Raw genomic sequence first — 15,658 nt, forward strand, 5'->3', positions numbered from 1 at the left:
CCATGTTCAGAGATTCCGGTTTTATCCCATGCATTTAAAGTACCCTTTAAATAATAACCATTTTAGGAAGTAAGGGAACTCTGATAGAACCTCATGCCACAAGATATCGATTACTGTGGTCATGAGTGGATAGGAAAAATGAAAGTGAGACTAGTGACTATTATTGGGTTGATAGGTCAAATGTGAAGAAGAGGAACGTCAAAAGAAAGGGCATCAGTAGGGACAAAGGAGATGAGGCAGTTTGGGTGAAAGGTAGAATGAAAAGATTAGAGTAAAGGGATGCAGTCTTCAAACTTTCCCAGTGTGAATCTAAGGAATCTGAGCCAGAAATCTCACAGACTCATAGACACTCTGTATTTTGTAAAGGACTATTGAATAGAAAAATGGAGGGGATCAAGAAGAGAAAGAGAGGGAACAGGAAAAGGGAACAAAATGTGAGGGTGGGATGGAGGGAATGGAGGTAGGAAGAGGGGAAATGGGGAAAGAGGAGAGAGATAGAAGACGAGGGAGACAGGAAGAGGGAGAATGGGAAAAAGGAGAGGGAGAAGGGAGAACCAAGCTGGCATGCTAAATTGATGTTAGGTATTTACTAAAGGAGGAATAAATGTGAAAAAGACAAGGCTAGATGGAAATGCAGAGTCTGGATAGTCTTTCCTGTCCCACTCCTCTGGTCTCCCCACACAATGCTCCATTCTAGGCTACCAGATGCCAGTAGTGCCCTTTTATAGTCCATTGTGAGCTCACATCACTGATGTTGGTCTTGTTCATGGACATTCCTTCATGGATTGGGTCACAATACTAATCACCTTTCGGGGATGGTCTTTCAGTATTCCATTTTACAGTAGTGGACCTCCTCTGATCTGTCCTTCCTGATGCCTGCCTCACGGTTTGGATAATGTACCCATAGTCTCCTGTGGTCTCTGGTTCTGATCATATTTCTACCTTGCTTAGGAGACACAGGAGGATAATGATTCAAGATCAACCTAGGTTATATATTAAGACCTGAATATTACTTTCCTATATTTTCCAGTTGAATTGTTTCAAAGACCCACATTGCCCCCCCCACCGAAACACCAAGTGTGTAGCAGGTTATGAACATATTTGTTGACTTCTGAACAACAACATCTAGTCTCAAAAAAAAACATGACCTCCAGCCATGGCATAGGGAACAAACAACAATATTGGTGCATGTTGACTTTTTGCTCTTCATGTTAAATACAGCAGGGCCAATTTCAGCTCCCCAGGTATCTCTCTGAATGTCAGTATGGGATCAATCCAGTATTATGTGCCATGATATGTACAGAAAAATCCATTTAATGTTTCCATCTAATCCTCAGAGACGTTTTTGCCTCAGTTCTCTGCTCATCTGTGTCTTGCTAGGTGCTGTTCCCATGCCTGATCCACGCTTAAGACAAGGAATCTGAGAAAGCTTTGGATCTTTATCAAAACTTCCTTCCGTGTAATGTTCTTTTGTTTTTCTGTTTTTAGAATTCTTTGAGTTTTGTGCAATCTTTTGGTGAACTCTACTTTTTTAATATTATTATACTAGAGATCACTAAGCCTCTTGAACCTAAGTATTTGTATTTTATCCCCAGATATGGGGAGTTTCCAACCACCATTTCTTTAAATGTGCTCTCCTCCCCACCCCCTCTTTCTCTCCTTCCATTCCTCCATCCATCCTCCCTCTCTCTGTTTTTCTTCTGGAACTTGAGTTTTACAAATATTAGATTTCTTAATTGTATCCTATGGATCCTGTAAGCATTTATTTATTTCCCCCCTTTTCCATTTTCTCCACTGGGTAGTTTCAGGTGATCTTTTGAATTAATTTATTCCTTTTCTGTTTGATGTTGTTTTCCTTCTAAAATTTATTTTACAAAGTCTTTGGCTCCAAATACTTTATTTGGTTCTTTTTTTTGGTGTTTATTAATATCTTCGACTTTTTCTTTTGACTTTGTACTGTCTTCTGATTTTGTTGATTGTTTATACCTGTTCTCTTCATTCACTTGACTTCTTCCAAAGAATTATTTTAGATTCTCTGTTAAACAATTTATGGATTTCCATTTGGGGGTATTTATAGTTTATTGCATTCCTTTGATGCTGTGTTTTACAAAGATTTTGTTTGAGATCTTTATAATCTTTAAAAATATGCCTTTTAAGAAACATTTTCCCTATCCAGAATTTGTAGACTGGCTTATATAAAGTCTGTTTAAGATAGTGGAAGGCAGGGTACATTTCGGCACTAGATGCAGTGCCACAGTGAATGATGTCTGGGATCATTCAGTAGTTCTATGTTTTAATGAAGATACTATATTGGTAGTCCAGGATACTGTATTGACAACGGCAAGAGCTGTAGAAGGTGTGCAGTGGCTTTTAGAACTCTTGAGGTCCTAATCTCTACAGCTGTGTCTATTGGCTAGATATCAGTGGTGGAAGACGACACTAGTGCTAAAACTTGAAAGGCCATTTTTAGACATGTGCATTGTGGCAGAAAAAAACTGTGGGGTTTTTCAAGTCATGAGGCCTTGGATGAGTGACAATAAGTTGGGTCAATGGGGGTACGTTTGTTATGAGAGCTTGGCTACACATGGCAGTAAGGCTGGAGCAGCGGGCCTGTTGAGTTATCATAGACTTATGCTTGGTAGTTACTCTAAGTCACTGAGACAGAGCATTCGAGAAAGAGGTAGCTAAAATAATTCTAGGAAATAAAAGTGGTAGCTTAGGAAACTTATAAAATGTGAAAGCTGGCTTGCTGTGCTGGAATGGCTCCAGGAAAAGCAGTTCAGACAGTTCGGACACCTGGAGGGAGACATCTTGTAAATCAAGGACCTGGAGAATATTAAAGCTACAGGAATAGGTCCTTGGATTAGGACAACTGGAACAGGAACTGCTTACCTCTAGGAGATGACTTAGTTCTAGGAAAACAAGAGGAGATGGAGTGCATCGTCTAGCTAGAGAATGTGATAGCAAAAAATAATAAACTAAAATCCCTGGAGATTTCACTGATAGAGGTTGGAGTCAGGCTGCTGCTATGTGAACTGTCAGTTGTCTCCTGAGTGCAGACTACTAGGACTGCCAGGATCTTCTGAAGACCTCTTCTCTCCAGCTCCTCCCATGTCCTGTCTCCTCAACACTTCCCATGTCCCCCCCAACTAATGGCCTCTTTTATTATTATTATTATTATTATTATTATTACACATATAAATAAATACATCACTATATAAATGCAACCTGCTGAGTCTGTTTAACGTAGCTTGTGAGTGTGATTTTAGAACTGACCACTTTTTCTTGGACAACCTTGGGGGCTCATCCCTAGGGGAGGCTAATTCTCTCTTTCAAGCCGAGGGGAGTAAGGCAGTAAACAGCAGTCCTACATCTCTTCTGTTCACTTCCTGTCTATAGGTTACTGCCCTACATACAGCCGTGCCCTGACTTCCCTCAGTAATATACTGCTACCTGAAGTGTAAGATTAATTAAATTCTTTCCTCCCCAAGTTGCTTTTGAACATGGTACTTTATCATAGCAATCTAGGAATCCTAATTAATAATGTATGTCTCGATCTTGTGTAGGGCTTTCTCAGGTTACCAAAACTGCTGCATAGCCATATCATACTGAGAAGATGGTTACAATTTTTTAAAAATATTTTAATGGAAATAGAATTATATCACTTACCTTCTCCCTTTCCTACCTCCAGCCCCTCTTCATTTACCCTTCTAATGCCTCCCATGTCCCCACCACTCTGGAGTTGATAGTTTCTTTTTCTTTGGTTATACACACACACACACACACACACACACACACACACAGTGCTCAGTCACTTTTTGTTTTTTTGATATATATAGTTTCATGACTGACCACCTTGTATTGGGCAATCAGTAAGGTGGCTCATACCTGAGAGAGGCTAATTCTCCTTCTCTAAGAAGTCATTAGTTTCTTATAGTTCTTTGTCTGTGGGTGGGTCCCTGTGAAATTTTACCACTTCCGCATTAACATGTCCATTGGTATTGTCATTGTTCTGGACTTGTTTATGCAGCCATTTCTAGAAGAGACTGTTTGACAGCAAACTTCCTGTCTCACAGCCCTTCTGCCTTCCCACTTCTGTGGTGGTGCTGAGCCATAGATACAGGAACTGTGATGTAAATGTATCCATTGGAGCTGCATTCTCAACAATCTTTTGATCTTTTCATTGTATCCAGTTGTTACTTTCTGTTATAGTCTCCATTTGCTGTAAAGAGAGACTTTTTTGATGAGGAGTGAATAGCTACACTTATCTGTGTATAAATTGATGAGATTTAGAATACAGTTCAGTAATTGCATTGGTCTAGCCAAGTAGCAAAAGTAAATTATTTTCTAAGGTTCAAAATCCAATCATAAGTGGGAAAGGTATTCTCCAGATCCTATGCATTAATGAGGTGCTGTTAACAGTTATAGCTTTTGAGGAAGGGAAAATCATCCTTTTGGAGTTTGGAGAGAAAGTTTGGAGACAGAGCTCTGGAGAGAGAGGGAGTTTGGATAGAGGAAAGTAAAGAAGATATAGAAGTTGAAAGGAGAGGATGGAGTGTAGATATTTTCATAATTTATTGTATACATGTATGAAATTTTAAAATAATTTAACTCTACTAATATCTATTGCAGTTCTGTTTTAAGGATGTTTCAGTGGGACCATGTAACCTAACCTAATCAAGGGAATTTTAACTTATTTTGCTTTCTCCTCCTGACATTTTGAAATCATTCAGTCATTTTTCTATGATCTCTCTTATCCTTATGTGTAAAAGTATGTTGTACGTACTCTTATACATTAACACATATTTTAATATCTGTATGTTGACTGACTTTCCTATTTTTGTAAGTCACTGATAACAATTTCATTTGATCAGGTACTTCCTTTTATAACAATAGTTTTGTAACAAAATTCTTTCTTTATTGCTCATATGCTATCTGAGTCTCTATTATAGTTTTGATTTAAATCTTTAACTTTTTGGTTGATTAGTTCTGATAAACTATCCCCATTTCACCTCCTTCTGTTTGGCTCTGGTGATCTGCAGTAATTATTTATTTATTTATTTATTTATGGTTATTTGAGACAGGGTTTCTCTGCGTATCTCTGACTGTCCTAGAACTTATTCTGGAGACCACTTTGGTTTACAGAATCTCTTGAACTCACAGAGATCCCTGAGTTTTGGGATTAAAGGCGTGCCACGCCCCCTCCCCCACTTCTGCAGTAATTTTGTAACCAACCAATTTTACACCACTTAGGTTGTATACTGAGGTCTGCAGTGCCTTCATATCTTCCTCCTCTATGGATTAATCCTAGGGTATATTACAGGAAGGGAGATGGATATATTTCTAGTAGGAAATCCATTGACGTCTTGTTACTAACACACTACTTTATAAACCATCAAGTATCACAGGAAAAAATGGAGTAATTCTTCTACATAACTACCTCCTTCTCCTCCCTCAATATCTCTAATTCAGTAGAAAAAAATTGGACATGTATGCTCAGATATTTTATAATGAGAGCAATACAGTAAACAACATTCATTTGATAAGCAAATATTTTATGCATCCATTATAGTTAATAAAATATTGAATAAAATTATACTTTAGTAAAATTAAGCAAATACTTAATAAAAAACAAATCTATGTTTCCTATAAATCATATTACATAAAGATAATGAAATCCTGAAAATTGTTCACCTCTATACTTTCCTGATTTTCTCAATAGAGTCTTTGCTAATATGAATGGATTGCTATTTTTAGTTCTTACTACACATTCATGTGATTTTGGGAATATAAAAAATAGCAACCCAGTTGCAAAATATTGATTTCTCTTTAGTCAAAGACTAGTGAAGTATTTCTCCCGTGAAGCGAATATTGAAGTGTAAAACTCAATCGGGGCTCCACTGAAAAGCTTAACATTCAGAGCCACTGTCCTAAAGTGAGCTGCTATTATCCAATTAGGAAACATTTTATGGCAGAGATTGTTAAAGCTTTTATACCTCGCTAATTCTTAAATTATTTGTGAGCTTTTTGTATTTTATTAAACTACTCATTTAGTGTAATTTAGAAAAGTATTTGAGAGATAATTCAAAATTAAAAGACTGATTTATGTAATGGTTATTAATTTTAACTAGCACTTAAATTCTTTTATATTTTTATTTAATTCTTCAAGAATTTTTCATAATAATATTCACCTTCTGTCCCCAACTCTTCCCAGGTCAAGTTTCTCATTCTCTTCCCACCCACCCAAACTTTGTGTCCTTGTTTTTCCCAACCAAGGGCAACTTGTGCTGCTCAATATTCCTGACTACGCGACCCGATGGTCCACTGGGGTGTTATCAGCTCATCTGGTGCTACACTCTTAGACAAAACTGCCCTTTACCCTGCCAGCAGTTACAGTTGCCTAAAGCTCCTTGGCTAGTGGTAAAATTTCTTGTCCAACTCTTCTCTCTGGGACTTGGCCTGACATGGCTTACACCGTTATCTTCATGGTGTCACTGCTCTGAGCTCACGCAAGCAGCTTCGCTCCTGTATGCAGAAGACATTGTTTTCTTAGAGTTATCCATTGGCTCTGGATTTTACACACTTTCCTCTTTTTCTGCAGGGATCTCTGAGCCTCAGTGCCAGGGAATAGTAGTATATAAAGTTCCACTTAGGGTTGACTATTCTGCAGTCTTTTGTTCTCTGCACCTTGGCCACTCTGTAGGTCTTTGTGCTGATGATCATCTACTGAAAATACAAGCGTCCCTGACAAGGGTTCAGAGACTAATTTACCTTTAAATTTTTACATATGTGTGTTTCATTTGGAATACCCATAGAGTTCAGGAAATTATTAAGGGGTCATGGAGAGGGGCATTCAGGGCCAGCAGATGGAATGCATTGCTGGAAAGGGTAAAACTGCAATTGTGTAACAGAGAGAGATAAATTAGGGTCAGCGAAGGGATGACAGGTAGAAGAGGAAAACTAGGAGTGATAAATAGCATTAAAGACTTTTCCAAAGTACCACAGAAGCTTCCTAAAATATACCTATACATAGCATAAAAAGAGTTAAAATGAAGTTTTTCTATAAAGGGGCAAAAATATTCCTACTAGATGCCAGAGGCTAAGAAATGCAAAGCCCAGTCCCAGGAATAGATTGTTTCTTTTGGAATTGTTGGCCAGTGAGTTCCCCGAAACCCCAAACATCATAGGGTATTGCTGATGCTCTTGGTTACTTTCCAGAACTTCATGGTAAGATCCCATTGCCAAGGCTAATACATGCTTTAGGCATAGAACCTCGAGAAATCAAGCTACTACTGACTTAGAAACTTTGTCCTCAGTACCTCATTTGCCTGGTGCTGAGAGGTCTGCGCATGCTGCTGGAGTCATTGGCCTTACTCAGCTGTGAACCCTATGACCTAAATAAAGACGGTTGGACAAGACATCTCCACTGAGGCAATGGTGACGCGAGTGTAATGGGAGTAGCCAACAATTTTATGATTGTATTTAAGTCCTGTTGCAAGATCAAATGCATACCTGGAAGCTTTGTTGTTGAAATAGGAGCGGCGCGCTGCGTCCCTGGCACCCGGCCGCCCCCACGGCTAGCTTTACCGGAAATAATTACACGGAAACTGTATTCTTTTAAACACCGCTTGGCCCATTATATCTAGCCTTTTCTCGGCTAACTCTCGCACCTGGACTAGCCCATTTCTTATAATCTGTTGTAGCCCACAAGGTGGCTTACCAGGGAGCTTCTAGCCTACATCCATCCTGGGTCAGAGCTTCATCGCATGTGCCTCAGAGAGCAGAGCTATACCCGCGTCCGCCCAGGAGCCGGGAGCATGGCGTCTTTCTGAGGCGTCTGCCCCCGAGAGGAGAGCTGTCGAGTCTGAGCTCACTTCCTCTTCCTCCCAGCATTCTGCTCTGTTTACTCCTCCCACCTATGTTTTAACCTATGAGGGCCAGCCAAGCAGTTTCTTTATTTTTTTAACCAATGACCTTCCTCCATCACTTTGTAGCACGAGGAACCTGTGGCTAGGTGGATCATAGACCCTAAGAGAAAAATGTCTACTATTATTCTGATGGACAGTGTTAAACTAACTCCTAAAGACTTACAATTCTTACTTGAAATATTTTGAAATCACAATATAATTACGTCATTTCTCCCCTTTCCTTTCTTCCCTCCAACCTCTCCTGCATATATCCCTGCTTGCTCTATCTAGAATTCATGGTGCCTTTTTCTTTAATTTTATATATTCCTAAACATAATACAGCCTGTTTAGTGTTTAGTGTTTATAATATTATTTGTATGTTTTCAGAGCTGACCATTTGGGATTGGATAACCAATTCGTATGTGAGAGACGATTTCTCCTGCTCTCAGCATTCTTTAGTTGCCTGTAGTTCTTTGTCTAGAGCTGACACCTGTGAGCTGCCTCCTTCCATGTTAGCATATTTATTGGTACTATATTTGTTCACATAATGTTTAGGCAGCCATGCTGGTTACCAAACTTCATAGGTTTAGCATCTGACGTTTCCAAGAGACATACTGTTTTCTGGCCCTTAAAATCTTTTTACCCATCTCTTCAGTATCCCTGAGTCTTAAGTGTAGGAGTTATGATGTAGATACATCGTTTGGGGTGAGGCTTCACAACTGCATTGTGAATGATTGTGGTTTTCTATCATGGTCTCTGTCAGTTTCAAAGAGAAGTTTCTCTGATAAGGGGTAAAGCCTATACTTATGTGTGGGTATAAGGATAAGCATTTAGAATTAGTTAGGTATTACAGTGGCTTAGTAAGGAGGTGGTTGTAGGTGCTCCTCCAAGATCTATGACTTCACTAGATTAGGGCAATTAACTAGGTTTCAAGTATGAGCCATAATTTCCCTCAAGCAGAAGTTCAGTTAGAGAACTGATGGCCACTGCAAAGTATATGTGGCACTACTGCATTCTTAAGGTCATTGTGACATGGTGGACATTGTTGCCATTCATAGCATTATATTTGGTATTATTATTTGTTATTTCCCTTCTTTGGAAGCTTGCTTGGTGCCTTCTGGTAGAGCCTTCTCATGGTGGAGTCTTTTCAAGTCAAATTCAGGTCAGGTCATCTGGGTACTCTGTCTGAAATTCATAGTATACATGATAAATAATAAGGTGTTACATTTCACACCTGGGAGGTAACCAAGGACCGCAGCAATGGCCTATAATGTTTGGACAGTATCTAGGATTACCCTGGCCAACAATGCAAAAGAGGATTTCTCATCCCTGCCGTTGAGGGGTTTGTCTATGGAGAGAACTTTGCCTGTCAAAATGGGAAATTTTCATTTAAATTATGTATAAATATGTACATATATATATTTACAAGTATTTTAGATAGATAGCAGTATGATTCCTTATGACTTTTTCAGATTACTCTCGTCCTCATTCTTCTGTAATTATCTACTTCCCCTTCCCTAATTAAAGCTGCCCACTTCTCCCTTTTCCCACCTCAGATCACTTGTACCCTACCATTCCAGTCTCTGTTGCTCCATTTTGCCCCCACAGTGTTCCCTTTTCACCTTCCCGATTCCTGTAGTTACTCAAATTATATACTCACATCTGCAGATTTGGAGCTAGGATTCACAGTTGAAAGAGACCTTACAGTGTTCGTTTTTCTGTATCTGGGTTACCTCACTCAATATTATCTTTGCTAGTTCCAGCCATTTACCTGCTAACTTTATGATTTCAATTTTCCTTACCTTGAATAACATGCCATAGTGCACATGTATCACTTTTATGTTATCCTTTTGTCATTTGGAGAACACTTAGTTTTTTTCCATTTCTTAACTATCGTGGAGAGAGCAGCAATGAGCACGAATGAGCAAGTGTCTGTAGAGTAAGCACTCAAGTCCTTTAGGCATATGCCGAGGAGTGCTACGGCTGAGTCATAAAGTAGATTGAAGTTTAGCTTTTTGAGGAATATACACAGATTTGCAGAGTGGCTGGACAAGTTTGAGATAGCATCAGTAGTGAATGAGGGTCCCTTATCTCCAAATCCCCTCCAGCATTCCTTCTTGGTTGTTTTGTTCAGCTTTGCCATTCTACTGGGATAAGATGAAATTTCAAAGTTATTTCAATTGCATTTTCCTAATTGCTAGGGACAAGGAGCATCTTTCTTTCTTTCTTTCTTTCTTTCTTTCTTTCTTTCTTTCTTTCTTTCTTTCTGTTTCTTATTTTGAGAATGCTGTTCAGATACCAGGCCCACTTTTTGGCTGTATGATATATTTTGAACTCTGGAATGGTAATTCTTCCAGCACTGTTCTTTTAATTCATAATTGTTTTTGGCTGTCTGAGGAACTTTTGTGGTTCCATACAAATATAAAGCTAGTTTTTTCCCCCCTGTTCCTATTAAGAATGTAATGAGAATTTTGATTGGGATTGCATGGAGTCTGTAAATGGCTTTTGGTAGAATGGTAATCTTCACAATGTTAATTCTACCAATCCATGAGCACGGCATGTCTTTCCATTTTCTAGTGTCTTTCTCTATCACTTACTTCAGAAGTTTAAAGTTTTCATTGTAGAGGTCATTCACATCTTTGATTTAGGTTATTCCTGGATGTTTTATTTTCCATGAGGCTATTGTACATGGGATCTCTTTCTCTACATGTTTTTTGGAGTATAGAAAATCTGTAGATTTGTGCAAGTTGATTCTGTATCCTGTCATGTTGGTGGAATTCTATTTCATTTCTAGAAGTTTTCTGATAGACTTGTGGAATCTTTTTTGTATAATATGTCATCTGCAAATAAGGATTATTTTCCTATTTGTATCCTTTTAATTTCCTTCTCTTGTCTTATTGCTGCTTCTTTGTGCACAGTATTGAAAAGGAGTGGAAATGGTGGACATCTGTGTCTCATTACTGACTTCAGTGGAATTGCTTCAAGCTTTTCTTCAAATAGGATGATATTGAATGTAGGCTTATCATGCATAGCTTTAATTATGCTGAAGTTGTTCCCTCTAATTCTGCTCTCTCTGAGAGTTTTATCAGGAAGTAATGCTAGATTTTGTCTCAGGCCACTTTGTGAATCATCAATTGGGATGGTCATGGGATTTTTCTCTTCAAGTTCATTTGTACTTATAATTATTGACTTACAAATGATAAACCATCCCTGCATCTCCAGGATAAAGCTAGCTTGGTCATAGTGTATACTCCTTTTGATAAATGTCTTATTCATTTGCAAGTATTTTATTGAGAATTTTAAAGTCTGTTGCTCATCAAGGATATTGTACTGCAGTTTTCTTTTTTGTGTGTGTGTCTTTACTTGGTTTGGGCTTTATTTAGCGTGATTGAAGGAGTTTGGGAATGCTTATGATATTTATTTCTTCTCCTCCTCCTGCTTCTTTTGTTTAAAATGGACTGGTTACAGATCTTTGAATATCTGGTAGAATTTCCTGGTAAATCCATCTGGCTCTGGACTGTTGGTAGCTTGAAGGCTTTTTATTTCTATTTCAGTCTTCTCCTTTGTTATGGATTTGTTTAGGTTGTTGATTGCTTCTTAGATTAATTTTGGTGGTTTGACTTAATCTAGAATTTCATCTATTTCTTTTAAGTTTCCAGCTTATTGGAATATAGGTTTTTAAAATACTCCCTTACAAGGTTCTGAATTTCTATGGTGTCTGTTGTAGTTTGTCCCATGTTTCACTCTAATTTTGTTGATTTGGGTCATTGTTTTTGCTCGTTTTTGTTTTTCCATTTCATTAGTTGACCCAAAGGTCTGTTGATCTTGTTTATTTTCTCAAAGCACCAGCCCTTAATTTTGTTGATTCTTTGTATTTTTTCTAGTTCATTAATTTATGCTGTGAGTTTTATTTTTTTGTGCAATTGACCAAGTTTAGATTTGTTTTATTCTTGTTTTTCCAAAATTTTGTTGGTTCCTTAAGTCATTTATTTGTGCTTTTTATGATAGTTTAGCTATAAATTCCCTTGTAGAACTCCATTTAATGGGTACCAGAGGTTTTGTTGTATTTTATTTCACTTAGTTCCAGGAGATATTTTATTTCCTCTTTGATCCATTCATCATTCACTAATATGTTGATTAAACTGTATGAGTTTGTATATTCCTAAATATAACTTGTTTGCTGCATATAATGTTACTTTTATGTGTGTTCTTTAAATATGTATTTGTTATAAATGTGTCAGGTCCTTCAATACTTCCTATCTTACTAAGATTCAAACCTAAAATCACTAAGGTTCTGAACATCCAGAATACTCTTATGTCATTGACCCCATATTTTCTTTTCTTTTTCCCATGTAACTTAATCTAGCCATTCTGTCTCCTAGCTATCTCTAGAACACACCAATTTAATTCTGTCCTTGGGATCCACAGTCTTATGCTTCTTAGAACGTTTTCAGATAGCTATGTGATTCTTTCCATTTCTCCTTCTTTAAATACTGTCGTTTAAAATTTTTTTTTGGAACTTTGTACATGAACATTGCAGCTACATAGCCCTCTGGTTCCTACTGCTCCCATATTTCCCCTCTCCCTCAAAAATTCTTGATCACTTACTATTTATTGTTATATGTACATGTGTGTATATATATATAAATATATATGTATATCAACATATACATATATGCACATTGTACATACAACCTACTGAGTCCATTGGGTATAGCTCATATGTACATATATTCCCCTTTGGAATTGGATAACTTCTACAGGAGCTTGTCTTTAGAGAAAGAGCAGCCATTGGCCACCTGTAGCTCTTTATCTAGGTTAGGTCCATGTAGAATTGGCATGTCAGCCAGTGTTGTCATTATGGTGGTCTTTTTCAGGCAATCATGTTGAGATTTCATGAGTACATTTCCCTTGTCACATCTAGGGGACATTATCTTGCAGCAGGTGTCCTGGGCCTCTGGCTCTTATGGATAATAATTTCTTCGGGAAAATTTCATTATACTCTTTAGACTTTCATAGCTTCTTTCAATGGCAGAATGTGTTAGTCTGTCATTGCAAGAACTAGAATCTCTGGCTACTCTCTTCTAATAGGTACTAGAATTTTATTTGCCATATTCTGTTTACTATTGGTAAAGTTGGTGTCCCTTAACTACCCAGAATTGTTTTACTTTTCCCACTTACTCATTATCGCCACATGAACTTTACGATTGGTTTCTGTAGCTACCACTTGCATAGCTATCTCTTAATTCTTTATTACTAAACTATGAATCAAATCAAAATTAACATTACCTTAATATTCTTTTTTTTTTCTTAATTTTCGAGACAGGGTTCTCCGTAGCTTTTGGTTCCTGTCCTGGAACTAGCTCTTGTAGACCAGGCTGGCCTCACTCACAGAGATCCGCCTGCCTCTGCCTCCCGAGTGCTGGGATTAAAGGCGTGCGCCACCACCGCCCGGCTTACCTTAATATTCTTACATATGAACCTGCTGTAGGAATTCCTACAGCCAGTAGCCTTTAAGTTTCCCACCCAGTTGGCCATACTATTCATGCTGATGTAAAGTGCACATCTGGCCTCTTTTCTGGCTGCATGATTCGATTGCTGTTCCCTGTTCCAGCAGAGGATTGTGATCTGTGAGTCTACCCCTAAATAGATAACCCTCTATTATACTCACTTCTGAGCTAGTGTGGGATTTCTTTTAAGCGTCCTTCTTCATGAACAGGATCTGTCTTTCTATTATTTTAAGACTTCTTTAGGTTCTCTGAGCCTTTTTCCCCCTTCTTTTCTCCACAGCAAGATGGATTCTGGATATACTCAGAATATTGTAACAACCACCTGGATGCCTGCATGGAGCTCTCCAAGCTCATGAAAGACAGCCGCTATCAACACTTTTTTGAGGCCTGCCGACTCTTGCAGCAGATGATTGACATTGCTATCGATGGCTTTCTTTTGACTCCAGTACAGAAGATCTGCAAATATCCCTTACAGTTAGCTGAGCTCCTTAAGTATACTGCCCAAGACCACAGGTAAAGGATTTGAGGACACAGAAGTAAATGTCTTTTAAATATTGGTATCTTTTGACAATATATAGCTTTTCAGTTTCTGAGCTGTGGTTAGTTTATGATATATTCCTCTTTATTTCACAAGGGCCTTGTGAGGAAAGTAAAGGCTATACTCTAGAGAGTTGTGTATAACCTTGTAAGACCGTATGCATACCAAATCCCATGCATTGTCATTATTATATAACTTATACCACACTTTCATGGACTGCAGCTTATAGCTTGACTTTTAATACGAGGCTCAGTCTCATGAGTCAAACCTCACATAGTAACTGCTCAACCACTTATTCCATTCTGTTTAAAATACTCAGATGCTCTAATAATACTTTTCCCAACTAGTACTAATCCTGCATTCTTTCTGCAAAGCTAATTGCATACTGAGTTTTTCTACCCCACCCACTGGACATTTTATACAGACTTAGAATTGTGTGGAGGTAAAAAAGATTGAGACTTTCCTTAATGTTTTTTCTTTAGTTTTTAAATATTTCTTTTTTTCCCTCCTCTTTCTTTGAGACTGAGTCCAACTCTGTATTCCTGCCTGGACTGTAACTCGTTATGTCAATAGACCAAGCTGGTTTCTAGCTAAAACAGATCTGCCTCCGGAGTGCTAAAATTAAAGTCATGTGACATCACAGTCCACAGTTCCTAAATCTTTTTCAGGGAAACTTCCCCAGCCAGGGCTATGAAGGCTATCGCTTTGAGTGGAAATGATGCAATTAATCTCTTACCAGTATGGTATGTGCTAAAAATAATCCCCATTCATGGTGATGCCTTACAGTAAACAAGCCCCACCCTTTCATATATCTTACCTCAAAACATAGAGACTCAGAATATTTTTAGTTTGTCTTTATTTGGTATGAAATTCCTGGCTTTGGGCTTGTTGGTTCAGCTCAGCACTAATTCTTATAATATGCATTCCAAGAAAAAAAGAAGTCTTTCACTAAAGTTCCCCAACTTGCATTTTAAAATAAAATATAGTTACATCGTTTTCCTATTTCATGTCCTCCTCCTTACTCCTTCCATGTTTTTTTTTCTTGCTCCCTCAAGACCTCTTCTTCTTTAAAAATTGTTATATATACATATAAATGTATACAACCTGATATATGTGTTTTCTGCATGTGCAATCCTAGGGTTGATCACTTGCTACAGAATAGTCAGTCTGGAGGCTTTTCCCTTCATCATCTGTTTCCAATGATGAAGACTCAATGATCACATTTATTAGGCAAATTTCTACATCAACTTCAAATATTTCCCTATCAGCCTTCTACAGCTTAATTGAAGGAATAATACTAGGTCTCATGACAGTGGTCCAGAGACTGACAGGAGTAAGGATATGTCTAAGGAAGAAAAAGATAAAGACAGAAGACAATGCCAGAGAAAACCTTTTTTTAGTTTTCTGGGAGTTATATTAAGATGTCCCAAGCAACCTGTAGGCAAGTCTTAAAGACTTAGTCAAATATGAAATGAAACAACCAGGGAGGTCTCTGAGGTAGAAGACTGGATGAAAAGTGATAAATACAATTCCATTTGCTAGTGAAAACTTGACATAATTGCCCCTTATTTAAGTTAAGAAAAACAAAAATATATACATATCATATATTAATACATAATAGTAGAATTCGTTCATGTATCTAAAACTAGAAAATTTTGGTTCCACACTCGCAGTAATGGGTGGCAAGCAGACCTCATCTGAGA

The 15,658-nt window shown here is 37.9% G+C and overlaps 1 protein-coding gene across 9 annotated transcripts in view; it reads left to right on the top strand.

The window, feature by feature from the left end:
* Window positions 1-15,658, top strand: part of Arhgef9 (Cdc42 guanine nucleotide exchange factor 9) — a 307,395-nt gene that overhangs the window by 259,756 nt on the left and 31,981 nt on the right. For all 9 annotated transcript variants that reach the window (XM_026778204.1, XM_005371537.3, XM_005371536.3 and 6 more), the window contains one exon: window positions 13,698-13,930. In XM_026778204.1, the coding sequence (XP_026634005.1) occupies window positions 13,698-13,930 (233 nt within the window). The remainder of the gene's footprint in view (window positions 1-13,697; window positions 13,931-15,658) is intronic.

Source organism: Microtus ochrogaster, unplaced genomic scaffold (genome assembly GCF_000317375.1).
Source record: "Microtus ochrogaster isolate Prairie Vole_2 unplaced genomic scaffold, MicOch1.0 UNK112, whole genome shotgun sequence".
NCBI lineage: Eukaryota > Metazoa > Chordata > Mammalia > Rodentia > Cricetidae > Microtus > Microtus ochrogaster.